The following is a 22,341-nucleotide window of genomic DNA, read 5'->3' as shown; positions in this document are numbered from 1 at the left end:
ACTATGAAACTTAAAAGCCCATATTATCCATAAAGTTTTGTTTGGCTTGCATAATTCCCTTATCTATTATTACTATTTTTCTATTAATATTAAACAAACTAAATCCACTAATTATTTATTAAAATAAACTATAATGTAAACTATGTTTAGATAAAAAATAATAATAATTCTTGAACTGGTATTCAATTATGTTAATTTTTTTTTTAAATGAACTAATTAAATATGAAAATGTTTGTTGATAAAAATCTAAATCTGGAACTTATAAGATCTTATCTCAACCCTATCTATGATTGACATCTTAAGTATACTTATGCATGTAACATTATACAAATTTCATGATAGTTAAAGGAAATAATAAATGTATATGTTTATATTAAATTCAAAAATTCACAGTGAATAATTATTTTATTTCTTTGAGTAATAACATTCACTCAAGAGTGTATTTTTGCTTGTAATATTTGAAACATATTATATATAACTATTGAAACATAGTTGAATAGTTAAATTTTTAAATGTCATAATTACTTATTGCGCGTTTTTTTTTTTTTTGTATAACTTATCACATTTATTTTATGGGATATTTAATATTATTAAAAATTGTTTTTTAAAAGATCAATTTCTCATTATTCAGTCTTTCAGAAGAAATGACTCCGTAGTATTTTTCAACAACTTTCTTGACAATTTTTATAAATAATTTTAATTCTTCTTGTTGTTTTCATTCTTTTACTTTTGTTTAATACACCTCTTTATTATTTAAATACAATTATTTAACTATATTCTTATATGAATATTGTTTATTTTATTAGTATATTATATAACTTTCAGTCCTACAAATAAATCAGAATATCTATAGTTTGACATTAGTTATAGCTTTTTTTTTTTAATTTTTATTATTTAGGAAAAATGCCAAATTTACAGCTATGTGGTCTGAGCCAAGATTTAAAATTATATAAACTAATATGTACTATATTGATTTATTTATAAACACATAATTATTCACTGTATATTCTTGTAGGTATGTTAACAATTTTCTTTTACTTAGTACGATAATTAATTTAATATTTAAGAGCAAAAGCAGTGTTGTTCTGTTTTAGCTAGAAATATAACAATCTGATAAAAAATATTATTTAAGAACTAAAATTATATAATGGTTTGAAGAATATTTTAAATTTATTTATTAATAATAAAACAGTTTTGAATTTAAAATATATTAGTGTTAAAAGTTTTGACTGATTATTAGCAATTTATATATATAGCAAATGTTTTCAAGTATTTTTATTTAAGGTATTTTATTTAATTCACAGTACTGATCAAAGGTAATTATAAATATTTATAATTATAAATTATAAAAATTGTAAAATTTAAATACTATAAGTTTATAAGGTTTTTAAAATATAATAAAAGTAATGTTCTTTAATGAATATTAAATTGTAAACTGTAAAAAATCATAATGAATTTCATGATTTTTTTTTTTTTTATTTGATATGAATATGTCAATGAAAAATATTGGTTGGTTATTTTAATGCAGATAACATTTTTTTCCAGCAATGTAATTCATATTAATAGTTGTTTACAAATCAGAAGTTAAAATTAAGTTACTATTTTATTTACTTACTAATAATTAATTTAACTGTAAGTTTTGTTTCTACATAAATTAATTTTTTTAAGATAACCAAATTGTATATTGTTTTTAGATTCAATTCCGATTAGTTTTTTTTTTTTTTAAATTTTCAAGGTATAAATCGGTACATTTTTATGAAGTTTCCTAACTTTACCATTTTAAAAATATATAATTATTTTTGTAATACTCGTGTAACCATATAAAAACAATTTAGTTATATTTTTTTCCTTATAGGATTTGATTTCGACTTTCGGAATAAATTCCGAACATTGATTTTCCTATAGCGATAATTGTAATTATAATATTTTATAATGTAGGATAAATATAAATACATAATATTTTATGGGGTTGGTAGCGCACAGAAAAAACTTACCAGGCGCCTGCATATTTATAGATCTCCTGACTCAGTAGTCACAAAAGACACTTCACACGCATGACGCAGGTCCTTGGTTGTGTAGTCCCTAGAGGGCGGGCCGGGTGAGGTCGCGGCAAGTCGAGGCAACTGCCAGTCATTACGCTTTTGCGATAAGTTCAATACACTTGCGTTATTCGTTTTTATGAGCTTTCAATTATTTTCCAAAAATAAAAAACACGGGATGTTTACATTTAAAGTTACTTTATATTATAAAGTTATTAAATATCTGTAGTTACGTTTTAGTACTATACCTAAGTATTTACGTAATAACTGTAAATCTATTGAAAATGATACTGACTTGTAGTACTCTTTCCATTATCAAACAAAAATGGTGTACTATTGACGAAATTTTAATACGACAATTGGTAAGTCATGTTTGAAGTTTTAAAACGTTATTAAATATCTTATAAAAAATAATAAGTAAGGCTAACTTAATTTGTGATAGTATGTTTTACTTATTGAGTTATGTAATTTATGATTAATGCCTGACTTTTTGAATGTTTTGATCAACATATATCAACAAGTACCATTCATTTAATAGTATTTTTATATTTTATTTCCTTTATATATATATATATATGATTATATAAGTTGAAACAATTATGTCTTTTGTTTTCTTCTCCTTTTGTTATATTAGATAATGATCTAAATCGCTAAGTTTAATATTCGCTGGAAATGTATTTAACTGTTGTAGTTCTTGTAAACATTTATTGACAAGAATAAAATAGATTACATTTTTAATATTTATATTTTTCATAATTAATAATCAAAATAAAAGTTATTAAAAATAAAAAGATTTTATTTTTAATACTTAAATTTAATAATTACTATAGTCTTTATGAATAAACAAATAACACTATATTATTATTATTTATCTTAAAGTAATTGCAGTCAATTAAATACATACAATTAAACATCATATTCTGGTGTATAGTTACTATAAAATTATAGATCAATTTAAAATTATAAAATTTAGCTTTTTTGATTAGAGATTCTATTTTTCTTATTATTTATTTTTAGATGATAATTTATAGTTATAATAGTTATTCAATTTATTTATGTATATATTTTTTTATTACAATACTAAAAATAATTGTAGTTTCTGTATTATGTGGTTACACCTTAAAATTTTTACTTAATCAACTACTAAGCTTTAAATTATAACTCTATTAAATTAGGTTGGATATTATTGATTATAAATACTAGTATTATTTAATGGATCACTTATATTCATATCAGTGGTAAATTTCTAAGTAATTATATATGTATGTATATATATATATATTAATGTTTGTACATAATAACTGTTTACCTTTTTGTTAATAAAAGGTTATATTTCTAAAATCAAAATATATATATTCTTAAACAATTTCTAAAACTAAAACATTGTATAATGATAATTTAAAAGTGAAACTTATCAAAATAGTTTAGAAATTGTATTTACTCTATGTGATTCATTTGTTAGTATGTAATAAATATCATTACAATTTTGTTATAATATATTAGATGGCTAATAAGTAAAAATTTGTAAAAAATACATTATCTAAGGGTTATTTTATTTATAATGTTTTTAATTTTTCTTATAAAAATAAGAATAAATAAATAAATAAATAAATAAATAGCTGTTATAGATTTTTAATGTTAACAATGTAAATATAATAAAAATTTATATCAGATTTCATTAAATTTAACAAATCATAAAATAAATTTTATTTTTTTCTTAGCCATCACAATCCATGAATGAATTATTACTATTCCCATTTCCTGAATTTGAATGCAAACTTCGTTTTAAAACGTTTATGAGACAAAAAACTAATATCTTCATGGTAATGTTGATATACACAATTTTTAATGTTTATTAGTTTTTGTTCACTTTGATTAAATTATAGTAAAATAAATTTATTATAATATTTATGTATGTTAATTTAGTGTGAAAATGCATTTGTTTTTTACTAATTAAAAAAATCTTATTTTTGTTGTACAATATTCATGTTTGATGTATAAAAACTGGTCTTTTAATTTAAAATTTTAAGTTGATTTTTTGTAATTGTTTTTTATTAAAAATAACAAAAATTACATACTTAAAAATTTATGTTAAGTATTATAAAATACTTAAGTTTTGATTTTACTGAGAATTTTTTATAAAGTGATTTAAATCAATGTTATATAATGCAGAGAAGGAGGGCTTCATGAAGGTGACCAGATTATTGCTATTGATGGACAACCACTGGACACAAATGTGTCCCACCAACAAGCTATTGGAATACTGCAGCAGGCCCGTGGGCTTGTTCAGTTGGTCGTAGCGCGTCCTATTCCAACTGGTAACATGGTAAACATTTTTTATAATTTACAGATATTTAAAATCAGTAGGTATATTATAAACATTTAATCATAGACGCGAGAGAGTCTTTAGCACCTCTAAGTTTAAATTTAGCACTCCTGGTTTTTTTTAGGTTATCCTATAATAGTTAAAGTAAAATACTATCAATTTTATTTTCAGAACATTCAGCACCTCTAATATTTGAAATCTAATTGGGCCTATGCACTTAATAAAGCGTGTAGTTTTAATTGGTTCTAATATTCAAATTGTTTGATTTGATAAAATTATGAATAACATTAATTAATAATTAATAAACACCAACCTTGCACCTCCTAGGTTTTAAAAAAAAGATAACAATCTAAAAAATGTAAGATAGATGCTACTATTATCATTGTCAGATTTTCTGGTGATCTGCTTTACTTTGTAGCCGTTAAAAAAAAAAACTAAAATAACTTGATATTGTCATAGAATTTGAAAAAAATTTCTATGTATTTAACTTAAATAATTTAAGCATTATTTAGAAATCAGTTTTTATACTATGTATGATGCACCTCCTGACAAAATTCAGTGGTACCACTTATGAAAAGAATATTTGAAGTATAAGTTTTTTAGCATTTGATTTGAAACTAAATGTTTAAGTGTTATTAATTAATTTAAATCATATATATCATCATCATTAAAAGCTTAACGGTTCATTAAGGACCTGTGCTTTTACTAATAACTTACTACTATATATGTATATTAATAATTAATTAAGTTCAATATTTGTATTAGTTGAACACTGAATGGGCTCAAGTTGAAGTAATTGAGCTGCTCAATGATGGATCTGGACTAGGATTTGGTATAATAGGTGGTCGTAGCACTGGTGTTGTTGTTAAAACTATACTTCCCGGAGGAGTTGCTGACAGGGTAAAAAATATCCATTATTTATAAATATATTTAAATATTAAATAATTATTATTACTTATAGGATGGAAGATTGCAAAGTGGTGATCATATACTACAGATAGGCAAAGTAAATTTAAGAGGTATGGGGAGTGAACAAGTTGCTGCTGTTCTTCGACAATCTGGAAGTCAAGTTCGATTAGTTGTAGCTCGTCCAATAGAATCCAGTGCAATTGATATAGTTCAAGTATTTAATTCAATATAGTTTAATTTTTTTTAAATTTGTGTGTACATTCTATATAAGTCACAAACTTTTTCCATTACTGAAAAGTTATGTAATAACTTGTACAGATACTTTAGAGTGATATTTTAATTTTTTTTTCTTTGCAGAATATGAGTTGCACAGCTCCAATTGTACCAACAAAAATGTTAGGAGATGCAGATGAGCTTGATCGGCATTTAGTTCAGCAAGGTTATTCTGAAGTTGCTACTTATCCTCCAGATTATTTTCTTCAAAATATTTCTAATGTAAATTATTTTTAATAACCTAAATTACAATTTTATTTTTATATTTAATTAATTTTACTATAGGAAAGTACTCTGATAATTACTGAAATAACTGATTCATTACCTGTTCTTACTATGGATATGGTACCACCAGATAGTATTACAACACTTCCGGAAACTGATTCGTTTACTGTACAATTGAAGAAAGATTCTCATGGCTTAGGAATAACTATAGCTGGTTATGTTTGTGAAAAAGGTTTGTTTTTCAACATTTTAAATTGACGTAAATATATTCTAAATCATATTTATATTTCAATATATAGAAGAATTATCTGGAATATTTGTAAAAAGCATAAGTGAAGGTAGTGCAGCTGATCTATGCAAAAAAATTCAAGTGAATGATCGTATTGTTGAAGTTGATGGAACTTCATTACAAGGATTTACCAATCATGAAGCTGTGGAAGTTTTGAGATCTACTGGACAAATAGTAACCTTGCGCTTAGAACGTTATCTTCGTGGTCCTAAATTTGAACAACTACAAGTGGCTATTGCAGCATCAGAAATGAAACCTAGTACAAATAGTGCAACTGCATCACCATCTATAATGTCTCTCCCTAGGTTTCCAATCACAGTGAGTTTTAATGATATTTATTACACTAATCATTGTTTAATTAAACATTTTAATTAAATTAAGGATGGAGAAAGTACTGCAGAAATTGAAGTAGAAGGTGAATCAGGAGCAACAGTAGAGGCTGATGTGTTAGATGAAGTCGAAGATGAAATTATTGAAGATACTGATTCTGCTGAAAATTCTTCATTTGATGGTGAACTTAAACCAGAAACATTAAAAAAGATAAAAAATAAATGGAATGAAATTGTGGGAAATAATGTAGAAATTGTTGTAAGTAAAATATAAAATGGAACAAAACTTATTATTTTATTAAACTGTTATTAATATAGTTGTTGTCCTATTATTTAGGTAGGTCAGTTGAAAAAATTTAGTGAAGGAGGTGGTCTAGGTATAAGTTTAGAAGGCACTGTAGATGTAGAAAATGGTATGGAAGTAAGACCACATCATTATATTCGATCAGTTTTACCCGAAGGTCCTGTTGGAAAAAATGCATCACTTCAGTCTGGCGATGAGTTGCTTGAAGTAAATGGACATCGATTATTGGGTAGAAACCATATGGAAGTAGTAGCCACATTAAAAGAGTTACCAGTTAATGTCAGAATGATTTGTGCTAGACGCACTGATGAACAACAATTACCTCACCATTATCTTACTGATATAACAGAAGATCGTGCCGCTTTTGCTGCCAAAGTAATAAAAATTTCTTTAATAATCTTAAATTGTTATTTAATCATATGTTTAATTTCTAGAATGCATTAGGTGGGAGCCTTCAAAATTTAATGCCTGCTACTGACCGTTTAGTAAAAGCAAAGTCTGATGGTTCATTGGCTAGTACTGGAACAGCAGGGTGTTCAGAATCTAGTAGATTACGTTCGCGATCTTTAGAACCTCTTACAGGATTAGCTATGTGGTCTTCACAACCTCAACTTATCGAGCTTATGAAAGGAGAACGTGGTCTTGGATTTTCAATTTTAGATTACCAAGTATGTTTCTATAAATATTAAGTTGAACTATAAATTTTCTTGTATATTATTATCATTATTTTTTTATAGGATCCTATGAATCCAAGTGAAACAGTGATTGTAATTCGTTCATTGGTTCCTGGAGGAGTAGCACAAAATGATGGTCGATTGATACCCGGGGATCGTTTACTTCGAGTAAATGATATTTGTTTGGAGAATGCTTCTTTAGATGAAGCTGTACAAGCTCTGAAGGGTGCTCCTAAAGGAGTAGTTCATATTGCTGTTGCCAAGCCACTGCCCATACCAGATAGTAGCAGTCAGGTGAGTTCACCTTCGGAACAGGCACGCGCAGATGAATCTTTCACGCAACGTCGCGGCGAATTCTACAATGATGTCGACCAGGAGTCTTCTGTTCAACAGTTGGCGTCTAATCTGCTCAAGTCGGAGAGCTTCTGACTCAGTTATATTATTCCTTAATGATTGTGACGATATGTAATTTCTTAACTACTTTAATTTCAATATGTTTCATTATTTATCCTTAAAGTTTCTATCAATATTAAGAAGGAGTGACAAATTATTATGCTGTAATTTTTTTCTCATATCGTCATAATTTTGCCGTCCATATTTATTTAATTTAATCATTTCAATAATTACTTATTAGTTGTAGTTAAATAGTAATTATAACTTCAAATGTTTATGGTTTAATGAAATACAAAACATAACAGAGAAATGTAATAAGAAAACTCATAGAATTAACCAAATTTGAGGATTATGTATTTATAAAAATAATTAATTTTTTTAAGTTTAATTTCTTAACATTATCTTCAAAGATTCTATGAGCACTCTTGCGCTCCTTCAGTTTTCTTTACATTCAAAACATTATTTATATCACTTATATCATTCTCATTACACTTTTAATGTGCCTTATTAATTAATATATATATTTAAAAAAGTATTCTTTAAAATTTAAATGCAATATTAGTATAAAGTTACATTTCGGGTGTTTGGTTAGTTATTTTAATAAACAAATTGCATATATATATATATAAATGTAAATTTGTAAAATTGTAGTTGAAGCGAAAAACACAACTGCCAGTCCATGTCGCCGCTCGTTTACACTTAGTATATTTTTTTTTCTCTTTAAGTTTAGTATAATTATTTAGATAAAGATTTCTTTCTTTTGTTATATTGTTTTTTATTTTTATTAAATGCAATTTTTGGATGAAAATGAAAACAAAAATGCGTTTTTTGTTATTTGCACAAGTCGATAAAAACACAAATACTCTAAAACCGTGGTTACATTGCTATAGGTTTTTAAAAACTACTATTGTAATATTAAACTTTCCCAAGACGCAATGTGGCTCATGGATGGCGCATTTGTGTTTTTGTTGCTCTTTCCTATTATTTCTTTCTCCTTCTATACATAGTAATATATCATAAATTTATCATAGCCTGAGTTTTTTTATGTCTTTAACCCGGCGTTAGTCGCAATATGGTCAAAATGACAGTACTGTTTTTTACATTTTTAATAAAACATTTATGTTTTATATTTTAACCATTGATACTTGTTATACCTTCCATTAATGTTATTAAAAATGATATTATAATATTTCAAGTATATTTAATTTCGTATATATAGAATAACATGTAAAAAAAGTGCAGTCATTTTGACCATAGCGCGACTAACGCTGGGTTAATTTGTATTTGGATATTATATATCAGTGCTTCTCAACCTTTTTTTGTTACAGGGCTTCTTAAATTTAATGTAAAACTTTCAAGGCTCCTCTCAATCAAAATCATTAATTATTTTTTCTTAATAATATACTGAATTTACATACTCTATTTCACACAAATAAATTATTAAAATGTAAAAAAAAATAAATGTTTTTGAAATGTAATCTTATAATTGTATAAAACTTAAAACATATATAAACAAAAAAAAATTGGTAATAACTATAAAGCAATACAAAAATATTTAGTAATTATGTTGATTTGGTTTCAAACAAAGGCTAGGTTAATAATAATAACAATAATGAAAAAAAACTATTATAATTATTAATGTGACAGTTGGGCTTACATATTTTTGCATAACATATATACAGTGCTTGACTTGTGGGGGGGACGCAGGGGGAAGGAGTACCCAACTAATTTTCAAAAATTTTAGCGTCCCCCTACTATTATTATGCTATAATCATAACGCTCAGCTAGTTTTGGGGACGTTCTTTTTTTAAAGTAAATAGAGTCCCCTTCTTTAATTTTGTCGAGTCGAGCACTGCATATATATATCAGGTGTGATATTTGAAATTGAAATATGCAAGTTTGCTTCTAAAGATTATTGTGAAATGCATTATCTACGTTTGTTTTTTATAATTTGAAGTTGTGATAATGCAGTTTTACAAAGATATGTCGATACGAAAGTTATTAATATAAGTAAAGCCACTTTTGAAATTATAATATACTCTTGCGGCCATCATAACCAAAATTTAGTAAGTTATTTTTCATTAAATTCGGTTTCAAGAGTTTTAAATAAAATAAATATTTCACCCTCCCTCTCAGTCATATTACCATGGCCCCCAGGTTGAGAAGCACTGTTATAATTCACAAAATTGAATATTCTTGTTAAAACAATTTAATCGACTATAAATGCATTAGTTGATATATGCTTTTATTATTAAACTGGTGAACTTGACAAAGATTATCTAAGATGATATAAAATATAAATTATTGGTATCGGAAGAGTTCCATACTCGAGTCTTCAGCTATATATATTTTTCTAGGGTGATAGTTCAGATGAAAAAAAAATGAGCATCAATGATGAAGATGATGATGAAGATTGCTACTCTATGTACAGTTGTCCTGAATCACCTATTATTTTTGATGATCTAAAGGCAAGTCATCAAAATTGTACCAATTGTATTTGAAATAGTTATTTAAAACTTAATAATTTTATGCATATCCATAGTCTTAATTAACTTAAAATAAAAATGAAATCGAATCTCATCATAGATTTGTTATTATAATTAGAAAACCAATGAAACTTTTAAAGAAATATGTTCAATGGATGAAACAGATAATATTATACAAGATGTGCAAGAGATTACACTCACCAAAGGCTCTTTACCATTGGGTATATGTCTGCGTAGAAGTTCATTTAGCGATCATATTGGTTTGAAAATTGAAAATTTGTATGGTGCTGCTGAACAAGATTGCAGGCTAAAAATTGGCGATATTGTAATTTCTGTTAATAATGAATCATTGAAGTATGTGTCTCCTGCACAAGTGAAGACTATTTTGTCTAGAGCTAATCTACTAACAGGGCATATTCCGTAAGTGAAGCCATATAATTAAAAAAAAAACAAATTGTTAATAATCTAATTAATGGCTTAATAAGATTAACTTATAATGAAAATCAATATACTTTATTTTTATTTTTATTTCTACTCTTTCAGTATACGTTTTGTACGTCCTGAGGCAGTTAAGAATATCTGTGTTATTCGAAGTAAAACTGTACCTAATGTAACTCGGTGTACTCCAAGGTAAATCTTATTTTTTAAGTAGTTACAGTAAATAAAATATTTTTAAATTAAAGCATTTCTTTACTCGGTGAATATCATAAATCACATTTTACAATTAATATAAGAAATATTATTTTATATTTACATTAATAAATTAAAAAGTATTATACATTTTTTTTTAAAATAATACAAATTCCTATAAAACTGTTACATAATTACCCTACCACAATATATATATTTATTTATTTTATTATTATATTAAACTCTGTGTAGTAAAAAGGAAGTTATTAGGTTCAGTGGCAACTTGAACTTTTTTTCTTTCAATCATATATAAATTATACAATATTTTTATACTAGTCACGACAAATTTTTTTTATTATTCAACTAAAGTTGAAGTTTTTATATTAAAATATAAATAATGAAAATTGTTACAATTAATTAACATTTTTTTTTTTTTTTATTAATATTATTTTTAAAATAATTTATGAAATTTGATATTTGTTATTAGCAAGTTGAGTAGGTTCAATTTTTTTTTTTTAAACTGCTTTATTAATAATATATAAATTTTATTTTTATTTTTTTTATGTTAATCATCAATTTCTAATACAATTTCTTAGTTGGTCACTGATTGGCTTTATTTTATCAATGTTAAACTAAAGTTTTTTTTGGAGTTTTGTTTTTGTTCGTAAATAAAGCACATTCCTTACCACAAATTTTAAATAAATATTTTTTGCTAATTATTTATAAATGTAGAGAAATTAAAAACAAATTTCTGATCAGTGGTTCTAAGTATGTATATTAGTCTAGCAAGATTTAAGCCTATATTCAAAATTTTTAATTACTTAAGACTTTTCACATACAACTATACAAGTGTAACTACTATAATTTTATAAACAAGCAAAAAATCAATTTAGAGGGTGACTAGTTTCTAAGTAAACTAAAACTGTACTATATGGCTTCATCCGACCCAATTTTTATTTATGTCTATGATATCCTTAATTTTTTAAACCAAATATTTTTATAGTTAAAATAGTATGAAGTATATTTTGTTGACTATAACTTCTATTTATTTTTTATTGTATTTTTAAAACAATAAATATATTAATTTGTAAACACTTTAAAGTAAAATTTATTATTAAAATGTACATATAAAATAAACATTTGAGTTATAAATCTATGATATTCATCCATAAATTATGTAACTCATATCTTTTATGTGATATATCTATACGCATTATTAAAATATATTTTTTGATTACATTTATACATGCTTTTAATTTTGTTTCTTACTCAATAACATTTTCGCTTATATTGACTTTTCTTTTGTTATTCTATTTGTTTGCTTTAAAATGAAGGATTTTTCCTGTCTATTACAAGTGAGAATTAATTTTATCAAAAATGTATAAGTTATATATGCTCTCTGGCTGCATTTATTTTTGATGCATATTTTTATATAGTTATAAATTTACATTTATTTAGATATTTAATAATTTAATTTTCAATATTTATTTGTATTACATATGTATGATTTTTAGATTAGATATATTAAGTTAAAAAAGATAAATATTTTGTGAGTCATAAAAACTAAAGAAACTTAATAACACTATAATAGATTATTATGTAGCTTATTATTTTAGCAAATAATATTTTAATAATATCATAAAATTAAATCAACCATGCATTTTTGATACATAGAACATTTGATAAACAGAAGTTTGATCACCTGTAGATAAAAGATTTATTTTGATTCTTAAATACATCTGATTTCTCCCTCCCAAAATTAATTTTCACATTTGTATTCATACATATTTTTATGTATAAGTATAATATTCTATACAAACTTTTTTACTTTTTGGGTATAGTTTAAATTTGAAAAACCTATGCTGAGCAGTACAATGTTACATTCTTTCTGTATGAAATTTAAAATTGTATATGCATACTTGCCTAAATATTTAAAAAAAATAATATGTGGCAATAAAATGGGTAGTAAATAAACTATTAAATAAAATCGAACTAACTTGGAGAAATCAATAAGCTTTTTCAATTCTTTCGAACAAGTATTTTCATTTTAGATTTATTTGAAAATAAAATTAGGTGTCACTTGTTGAGAAATACCATTGAATGATTAATGGTTAAAAAGATAATATCAATGAGTGTGAAAAATTCTCTGGCATGGTTTTATAATGCATATGAAGATATATATATATATATATATATTTTATAAATATTTTAAGAATATGTATTTTAATTTAAAAATATATTTCGCAGTTCAAAATATAATAATTATGGAATTGAATTAAAAAAGTAATTTAATGATAGCAAAGCCATGATAATATAGGATAGTTTGGTCTAGTAGTGAGTTATGTATAGGAATTGTAGTAGAGCTATGACAAAGCCTAATCTGTTTCATGTGTAATTATTTGCAAGTTATGTTAAATTAACAAATTCTATAATAATTTTTCAGTCCTTATTTAAAACATTGATTATTGAGGAATAATTATAATAAGTAGCCAAAACAAATTGGATTGGTCGAGCGAGATAAAGTTATAATGTAATGCAGCGGATGTGAAACGTTTACTATGAAGGAACCCTTAAAGGTCCTCACACACTGTCGCGGTGGCGTTAAATTTGTACCAGGGACTGGTACCTTTTGGTTTTTTCGGTTATGGTTCCAGTTTTTGAAAAATTCAAAATAAGGGTTAGGGCTAGGGTTTCGGTTTAATGGGGTTCCAAAAGTAATTTAAAAAAAAAAATTTTATAGTACGACGTGTTTAATTTTTTGATAGGTACCTATACATAAAATAGTTGTACATGTGTTACCAATCAGCAATATCGATAATACCATCATCATGTTTATTGTCTACGAATTAGGTATACAAAATATATACAATAACCATTCACAAGTCAATGCTAACAATCCTTAAATTGTCAAGGTATTATATAATATGTCATAATTATAAACAGAGTAGGTAGTACGGTACAAAAATACCAATTCATTTATAAATGAATAAATGTATATCTGAAAATAATATATACATTCCTTCCTATACACAAATAATAATTTTTATTGTTTATGCCCTAGACTCTGAGCATTGGCGGCGCCAGGGACGGGCCAGTTAGGGCCATGGTCTTACCAGTGGCCCTACCACTGACCTGACCTTATACATAATAATATAGTCATTTTATATAAGCAAAAAATATTAAATAATGGTATTTATCTTTTGTTGAAATTTCATTTTTGGTGGCCCTACCTTATAATTGTTGGCCTCCCGTTGGCCTTACCTAGCAAAAAATCCTGGCGCCGCCACTGCGTCTAATTGAAACTGTTTACTATTTGTCGAGCTATATACACTGTTTACAGAAATAAATTGTAAAAGTAGATAGTAGAAAGGTGGTATACGGATTATTGTTGACAATATAATATATTATAATATATTATATTATAAATATAAATACAACAATAATTTTATATACAGAAATACTATTATTAGATTCAGAGCCGTTTTCATAATACCACGTATTACCACGAAGCATTACATCACCACCAGAATGACCATATGTCGATCGATGCTTATCAATGGGTGTTCCCTACTTTTATTATAATATATTATAAAAGTAAGAATTAAACTAAAAATTCAATATTTTAAGAATAAATGAAATGGATAGTTTTTATGAAACCCGATATTTTTCATTTTAAGTATAGGTTCCGGTTCGATTCCGGTTATTTAAAAATTTAAAAATTCGGTTCCGGTTCTTAATATTTTAGGGGTTTTTTGGGTTTCAGAACCGGTTCTTTTCGGTTTGATTCCAGTCCCTGATTTGTACACACGTATTGTAATGGGAGTCCGCACACTGCAGCGGTAAAATATCGCCGCTGCGATATTTATAAAAACCACAGCATGCTCAATTTTACTGCCACCGCGCAGCGGTATTTTCAATTGACTTATCAAATATACGCTAATAGTACCTATACTATCTAATATATATGGTGTATATTAGTCTAGACTTCGATTATTTCCTAGAAACTATTCAAGTTATAGTTTAATATACTATTTAACTTAATTAAAAATAATTCATATAAAAATAATCAATACAATATTGTATGTAAGGAATATAATATGTACAATAGTATAAGTACTTAATATAGTACCTACTAACGTACTATATAGATTAATCGTCAATTAATCAATGACATAGGAATTAATTAATTAACTATACAATTATTATATGTAATATATAAATATATTATGCTTGTACTGGATAATAATCGCCACCGCCACCGCGGCAGCGTGTGGGGACCTTTAGGAAGTTGTTTGTATTTCGTGGAACCCCAATGTCTCTAACTCCAACGTAACCCCAATTTTTTAATTATTTATTGAAAAACCAATAATCTGAAAAATGTTTTAAAGAAGTGATCATCATAAACGTGCACTGAAATTACTGGCAGGGTAGTCATACATAACACATTAACATTTAATATTAACAACAAATTTGGATGGGGTAATTTCATTTAACTTAATAATCATATTTTTCTAATACTCTTATACATGTATTTACCGTTTACGGACGTTTGGAAGTGGTTGAATATAATATGGTTTTTTATTATTGTGATAATATTAAATATTTTGGTGAGGGAGGGAAGGTAGTCAAGTAATCAAGTGCCTACCCTGACTACTCTGTGCGCACGCTTATGGTGATCATGATTTTTATTTATTATAATTACTATTCTCAATATTCATATATTTCTTGCGGAATCCTTGAGATTATTCCATGGAGCCTTTAGGTTCCGCGGAACACACTTTAGGAATTGCACATTATTCATTTGAATCCGGCGTCTAACTAGGGACGGACTTAGAAATGTTTCATGGGTGGGGGTGAGTTGCAAAGTCATAGTTGTAGTTTTAGGAATAAAGTAAAATTTTATAAAAATTAATAATTTATTTTATTTTTATAATACGTTATAATAAGGTTTTCGTTGTTCTTCTTTAAAAAATCTGTTAATTATATTTCTTTTGTTATTTTTTCTATAAATATTTATAACCTTATGAATATTGCATAAAAATATTCCAACCCTGTCAATATCAGATAAGTTTGTTGATTTAATCGTATTTTCTTGTCATGGGTTATTATTCTTGCTTATGTATTAAATGTGAAACAACGGTTAACAATTATTAAAACTGAGTAATAATTTCATATGTCAAAAAATTAATTATTGTATATACCATATAAAGTTTAAAAAAAAATTATATGGAACTAAATATTTATTTATATTTTTTGAAACTTTGAGACATAAGTAGGTAGGTATATATTATGTTAAATTGCCTTAGCGTAGCTATTATAAAAATGAAACCTTATTTATGAATACATAATATATAATGCAATATATATTTATATATATAGTTAGGGTTCCGATTTTTAATTAGTATTTTTAATCTATCGTAGTTTTATGTACGTTTTTTAGATTTCAAGCAATGCGAGGAATATGGTTAGTTGGTCTTTTGTGTTCATTATTATTCCAACACACTCGGGTTGTCAGTTAGATATTTATGGTATAAAGTTTCAAGTAGCTTATATTATAAAAACGTACCTAAGATTTTAGTTTAGTAGCAGAAACTACTAAAGTAGGTTATTTTAATATTTTTATAATTTTTCTTGATATAAGGAAATACGGAAAAAACTAGGAAATTGTAAAATTTATGTACATGTTATTAAGATTATTTTTATACAAATAGCAATTTTGTTACTTATAGCTTGAAAATAATGTATAAGACATCTCTAAACCATTTTACTTGTTGCTAAAAATTAAAAGATTCAATCTTTGATTATTTATTTTTATGTAATTAATTTAATTAGGCTGGGATTGCATTCGATTTGTTTCTATTGTTCTTTAGTAATCAGATATATAAGGTTTTTGAGATTGTAGCAATTAAAAAATATACATATTCTATTTAAATTAAAAATTGCACATTTATATTACAAACTAATGTTAGTATTTATAGCGTTTAAGTAATGTAGTACAACATTTATATTGATAATTTTTTTTAGTATTCAAAATTTTTGGTTTTCGATTATTATTTAGTAACATTTCAAATTTATTTGTATAGTACAGCATAAAATTTTAATTACTTATATATTGTAAAAACCAATTGTTATAATAATGACCAAAAACCAAAAAATAGGTTAAATACAAAAACTATAATCTCTCAATTTTGTACTTAAATTGGATTACATATCATGTACTTCATTATTTTTGTGATTTAAATCGTCTTAATTATACCAGACAGTTTAATAAATCTGGAGATAAATTTGAAAACTTTCCAATTTTATTTCTTACTACTTTTTTTTAAAGGACAAGGATTCAATCACTAACAGAAAAAATTATTAGTCTTTATAAAATAAAAATAACCTTACAGTACATTTTATCGATAAAGCAATGTACTTATATGTAGTAAAAATGTAAATATTTTTAAAAGATGTTTTTTTTCAACATATTAATTACAGTGATTTTTTTTTATATTACAGTCATAATTTATTTAGGGGGTTTCCTTGTGAATTCATTAATAATCAAATTATTAAATTAAACCATCGATCATTTATTTTAGGTTTTATCATTATTAACATACATGTTATATGTTTTGACAGATCGCCATTCTGTGAATTACAAGACTCTGAATATCGTATACTTAGCAATAAACCCCACGCTAAGGTGTCTAGATCTAAGTCTAATGATCCATTTTTACAGTCGATCATATCGAAAAAATCTAAATCCGAATGTATTTTATGTACAAAATGTCATTTAGTTCAACGGACTAAAAGTTGGAATAATAATGAACCAATAAATGATGTAAGTTTTGAAAACGTTATCAACTATTACAAGGTATTCAAAACTAGCGACAAATATGTATGCGCAAAGTTTACTAGTGATCAATTCATAAAGAAATTAGATGAAAAATTACGTGAAGAAACTGTTAAATTATCCGAGTTTAACGAAAGTGTATCTATAGCATCAAACTTAAACGAAGAAGAAATTGATAAACTATTAAAGGCCAAAACTGAAGAGTTAGAACGACTCACTGAAAAGGATAATTATTCATCTTTTGATAAAAATTTATTACGTTTGGGAAGTGCTGAATTTGAATCTTTTGATGGTCCGCCAACTCGTATTTATCGATTTTCAAGTACAGGCATTGGTCTAGATAGAAGTGAAGGAAGCGTATTCACTATGACTGTATCTGAACAACAATCAGCTGCTTCATTATTAGCTAAACATTGGGGTCCTCAACGAGAAGTAACTGTTCAAAGAGATTCAAACAATAGCTTAGGAATTAGTATTGTTGGAGGAAAGGTAGATAAATATTAAAAAAATATACTTTTAGTTTTTAATTCTTCAGAATTGGATTTTAATTATATTATATTATTTAGGTAGATTTTTTTAATAGTACTAACACAAATAATAGTGCAGCAATATCAGGTATATTTATAAAAAATGTACTTCCTCAAAGCCCTGCGGGTCAAGATAGCCAGTTAAAAGTAAGTAATCTGTATTATACAATAAATTTGTATTCAATTATTACGCGTATGTTTGTAACGTCAGACTGGAGATAGAATATTGGAAGTAAATGGAACTGATGTTCGGCATGCTAATCACGATCAGGCGGTTGCAGTTATTCGTTCGGCTGGTAACCCAGTGATTTTTCTCGTACAATCTCTCGTGTATTGGGTAAGTTTCTAAAGTTATATTTTAGGATATGGTATTTATAAAATGTATGTTTTAGTCAGAAGATCAATATGAAAAATTAAAATCATCTTCGGTTATCGAAAATTCCTATAAAACATTACAAGAGCCCATTAAACCTGTGAATAGTGTGAAAAATGTAAAGATAAACTTTTTTGTTATATTTAATTAAATTTTAATGACGATTTTTGTCACATTTTAGAAAATTTCATCATGGCAACAGAAATCTGAAGACAACGATAAAAATATTTCATTTCGCAAAAGTTCATTGACCCTAACGAAAACAATGACTTCATTCGATCGTAAGAGATCTTTAAAATCCAACAAAAGTGAAGATAGTGATGACGATGATGATAATAGAGACAATGAAGGACGTATTAGAATTCATTCAGGACAAGAAGTAAGGCTTTTAAATACATAGTATGACTATTAATTTTTTTAAATTTATTTGTGATGGTTTTTTGATAAAATGCTCACTTTTTATTGTTTTGTATTTAAAAATCGCATCATTAGTCTATATATATATTACAACAAACATACGTGATACGTTTTGTAGACAGTAATAATAAAAAATAAAACTAAGTAATTATATTTTATATTGAGACAGATCTGGACTCTGAGATGGACTCTGGATCCATAGATAGAGAACTATGGGTTAGGTTATTTCAAGACGCCATTTATTATATAGGCTCAAACTGGATTATACATGTATTGTTTGTAACAAAAATACACAATATGATCAACCAGTATGTTTTTTTAAGTTTATTCATAATTATCATTGAAAACATTAAAATTTATTTTATTTTATGGAGGATTACGTTTTACATGGGATATGGCATAGAGATGTTATATTCTACTATAAAATCAAACTAGTAGGGTCATTTGGAGGGTGACAACTGAGGTATTTAACTAGATTGCGTATGAACTTCAACCTATAATTGGCACATTTAAAAAATATAAGAAATCTTCAAGAGGTCGAATTTGTCAACAAAAATTAATTATGAGTCACCTGAATCCCAACTTTCCTAAACTCGTTTCTGCTCTGAGGCCATTAATTGATGGAACTTCATGATGTAAAGTATAGTGGGAATCAGTCAATAGGTCGGGACACGTTTCCACCAAAAGTGTACATTTTCCTTTTCTAACAAATACCTGTTTCCATCAAATTATATTTTGATTCATACCCATTTCCACAAAATCCATTTGAGTCTGTCCAGTGGCGTAACTAGAAATAAACCTAGGGAGGTAATATAATACATTTATTATTACCAAAACTCTGACACCCCTCTCCCTCACCAGTTAAAACATATAATTAATTATATGTTATATACATATAATTATAATATATAATATAATATAATATAATTATAATTTTTGGAAAAACATGATATATCAGTAATTGACTTTGCCGTGGGGTTTTATTAGTGACTATATATGATAATTTAAATCTGAAAAATCAGTTATCATTATAGCACGGAATTATATGCATTAAAAATCAATCAAATATGCGCTAAAAAACCTTTAACATGCACAAGTATATGCACTAATATGTTAAAATATGCATTAAAAAAAAAAAAAAAATTGCATTCGAAATTTTGAATAAAACTTAATTTTTAATTTTTGATCATTCAATTAAAATAATACATAAAATAAATTACATTTAAAATTATGTAATGCTACTGTAAATACATATATGTACATGTATAATACTATTAGTAGTAATATTTTTCATCGGCCCATTTTTGTCAATATAAGCAGCGACCCACCGGGAAAATTTCGGTGTCCCGGCGGCCTTATCCACCCCTGGTTTGAGGGGGGGTTGTGAATTTGGAAAAAATAAGCATTTTCTACAGATGTTTGTTGGGGATAAGGAAGTAAGATTAAGTTAGGTTTATGAGTAAAATATTTAAATTACAAATTAAACTGTGCGACTTCTCACTACAGAAGGTTCTGTCGAGTGCCCGTTGACGATCACATTTAAAGGCATATGGATCGCCAATCAAATACCGAGACTCTTTTGGGTCCGGAGTAATTGGATTTTGATATTGTGTTTAATTATTTTATAAATAAAATAAAAGGATTCAAAACAAGAACGAGATGATATGGATAAAATATAAATATATTCTAATACATTTTTATATGGTGGAGAAAAGCTCGTACTGGCGTAAAACTTTTACCTTAGCATATTGTTAATTATAAGACATGGAGACATAGATCACAACGGATAATCATAATTTATAATTCATCATTTACTTCACGAGGGCCGCCGGAAGTATTTTCCACGCGCTGACTTACAAAATAATAAAAATAGTGGGTAATACGCAACTGACGAATACCGGATTAGGTATAATATTAATAATAATATGGTTTTTAAATGATACATTACTGACCAATTGGATAATTGGTCGTCGTCGCAAGACGCACCAGTCTACTCGTATATGTTGTGAACGACGGAACAGCTGCACAAAAAGTGAGCCAGTATAATATTTTACAGAAATATATGAAAACTGGCTCATTGAAATAATAATAATAATAATAATTATAATAATTGGCCGATACTTGATATCATACAATTATTATATGACCACTCACTAACACACCACACACAATTTGATAGAGAGGTGTGCAATTATTGAATGGCTGGAGGGAATTACAGATGTTTTCGTCCATCGGCGTTATAGGTGATGAAGTGGTCGCGTATTTATTTAGAATGGTTATAATATTTAATGAGAAAAACCAAATACGGATCCTCATCTATTTTTGGCAGTTACAACACGAGCGGATCAAAACCATCCTGATCCATGCACATTATTATCAATTCTCCGTTATCACTATATCATAAAACATGTTTTGGTTGATGCTCTTATAATTTTACTATATTATCTGTATTATGTACAAAAAATAATTATTATTGTTGTGTTACCGTTTAGTACTATTTTATATAATTATTAACTTTTTATTGTGCAATATGAATAAAAAAACAAAACAAAATGGTGAAAATTGTTGCCATATATGTAATAAAAATAAATATTAGCTAACTCTTTCATAAAAATAGAATTATATTATTAATTTGATTATTTGATTTATTATTTAATATAAAAATTTGATTTACTTATAAACTTAGGTAAATGTATTAAAATTAATTAGAAAAAGTATTATTTATTTTGGCATTTGAAAATTAATACATATTTTTCGGGACATTGACTTTCAAGCCCAAGTAGTAATTGAAATGTGTTTTTACATTGTACACTTTTTTTTGTGAGACTCTTATACAAACAAATATTTAGTAGTAGATATCAGTATTTTCTTGAATAAATAAATATAAATCTAGTAAATTTCAAAGTACATATCTAAATCTTGTTATTTTGTCATTAGAATTAATTAGATACAAAATGCTAGTGTAACTTGTATCCATTAATCAAATTCAACTAATCAAGGAACTTGTTCATCACTAGTATCACCACCACCGTATAATACAGATATATATTATATACAATATTTTATAATAATTAGAGCTGGGATTTCGATGCACTTTGAATTTTTTTCTGAAATTTTCTGTACGATGCTCGTTTTGTTATAAATATGTTTTAGGTATTTTTAAAAAAGAATAAGAAATTTTATTTTGTATTTTTTTGCATTTTTTGACAATTTTTGATTTTAAGGTCATTTTTCTCATTTTTTAGGACATTTTAAGGGTTTTTAAGTCATTTTTGGTGTGTTTGAATTTAAAATAAAAGGTTATAGACTATA

The 22,341-nt window shown here is 26.1% G+C and overlaps 1 protein-coding gene across 5 annotated transcripts in view; it reads left to right on the top strand.

Moving 5' to 3' along the window:
- LOC112686274 (multiple PDZ domain protein-like) overlaps nucleotides 1-22,341 on the top strand; it is a 73,478-nt gene that overhangs the window by 2,707 nt on the left and 48,430 nt on the right. For 4 of the 5 annotated variants that reach the window (XM_025558481.1, XM_025558480.1, XM_025558478.1 and 1 more), the window contains exons 6-24: nucleotides 4,212-4,365; nucleotides 5,131-5,265; nucleotides 5,327-5,488; nucleotides 5,632-5,769; nucleotides 5,833-6,004; nucleotides 6,072-6,379; nucleotides 6,443-6,649; nucleotides 6,728-7,069; nucleotides 7,129-7,362; nucleotides 7,432-7,662; nucleotides 10,119-10,229; nucleotides 10,366-10,667; nucleotides 10,791-10,877; nucleotides 12,212-12,232; nucleotides 17,499-18,201; nucleotides 18,279-18,386; nucleotides 18,451-18,576; nucleotides 18,632-18,730; nucleotides 18,794-18,991. In XM_025558481.1, the coding sequence (XP_025414266.1) occupies nucleotides 4,212-4,365; nucleotides 5,131-5,265; nucleotides 5,327-5,488; nucleotides 5,632-5,769; nucleotides 5,833-6,004; nucleotides 6,072-6,379; nucleotides 6,443-6,649; nucleotides 6,728-7,069; nucleotides 7,129-7,362; nucleotides 7,432-7,662; nucleotides 10,119-10,229; nucleotides 10,366-10,667; nucleotides 10,791-10,877; nucleotides 12,212-12,232; nucleotides 17,499-18,201; nucleotides 18,279-18,386; nucleotides 18,451-18,576; nucleotides 18,632-18,730; nucleotides 18,794-18,991 (3,838 nt within the window). The remainder of the gene's footprint in view (nucleotides 1-4,211; nucleotides 4,366-5,130; nucleotides 5,266-5,326; nucleotides 5,489-5,631; nucleotides 5,770-5,832; nucleotides 6,005-6,071; nucleotides 6,380-6,442; nucleotides 6,650-6,727; nucleotides 7,070-7,128; nucleotides 7,363-7,431; nucleotides 7,663-10,118; nucleotides 10,230-10,365; nucleotides 10,668-10,790; nucleotides 10,878-12,211; nucleotides 12,233-17,498; nucleotides 18,202-18,278; nucleotides 18,387-18,450; nucleotides 18,577-18,631; nucleotides 18,731-18,793; nucleotides 18,992-22,341) is intronic. The other variant, XM_025558479.1, reaches the window with a different exon arrangement.

Source organism: Sipha flava, unplaced genomic scaffold (assembly GCF_003268045.1).
Source record: "Sipha flava isolate LNK unplaced genomic scaffold, YSA_version1 303_pilon_pilon, whole genome shotgun sequence".
Classification (NCBI taxonomy): domain Eukaryota; kingdom Metazoa; phylum Arthropoda; class Insecta; order Hemiptera; family Aphididae; genus Sipha; species Sipha flava.
The sequence above is the reverse complement of the archived record's forward strand: the minus strand, read 5'-3'. Positions and strand labels throughout refer to the sequence as shown.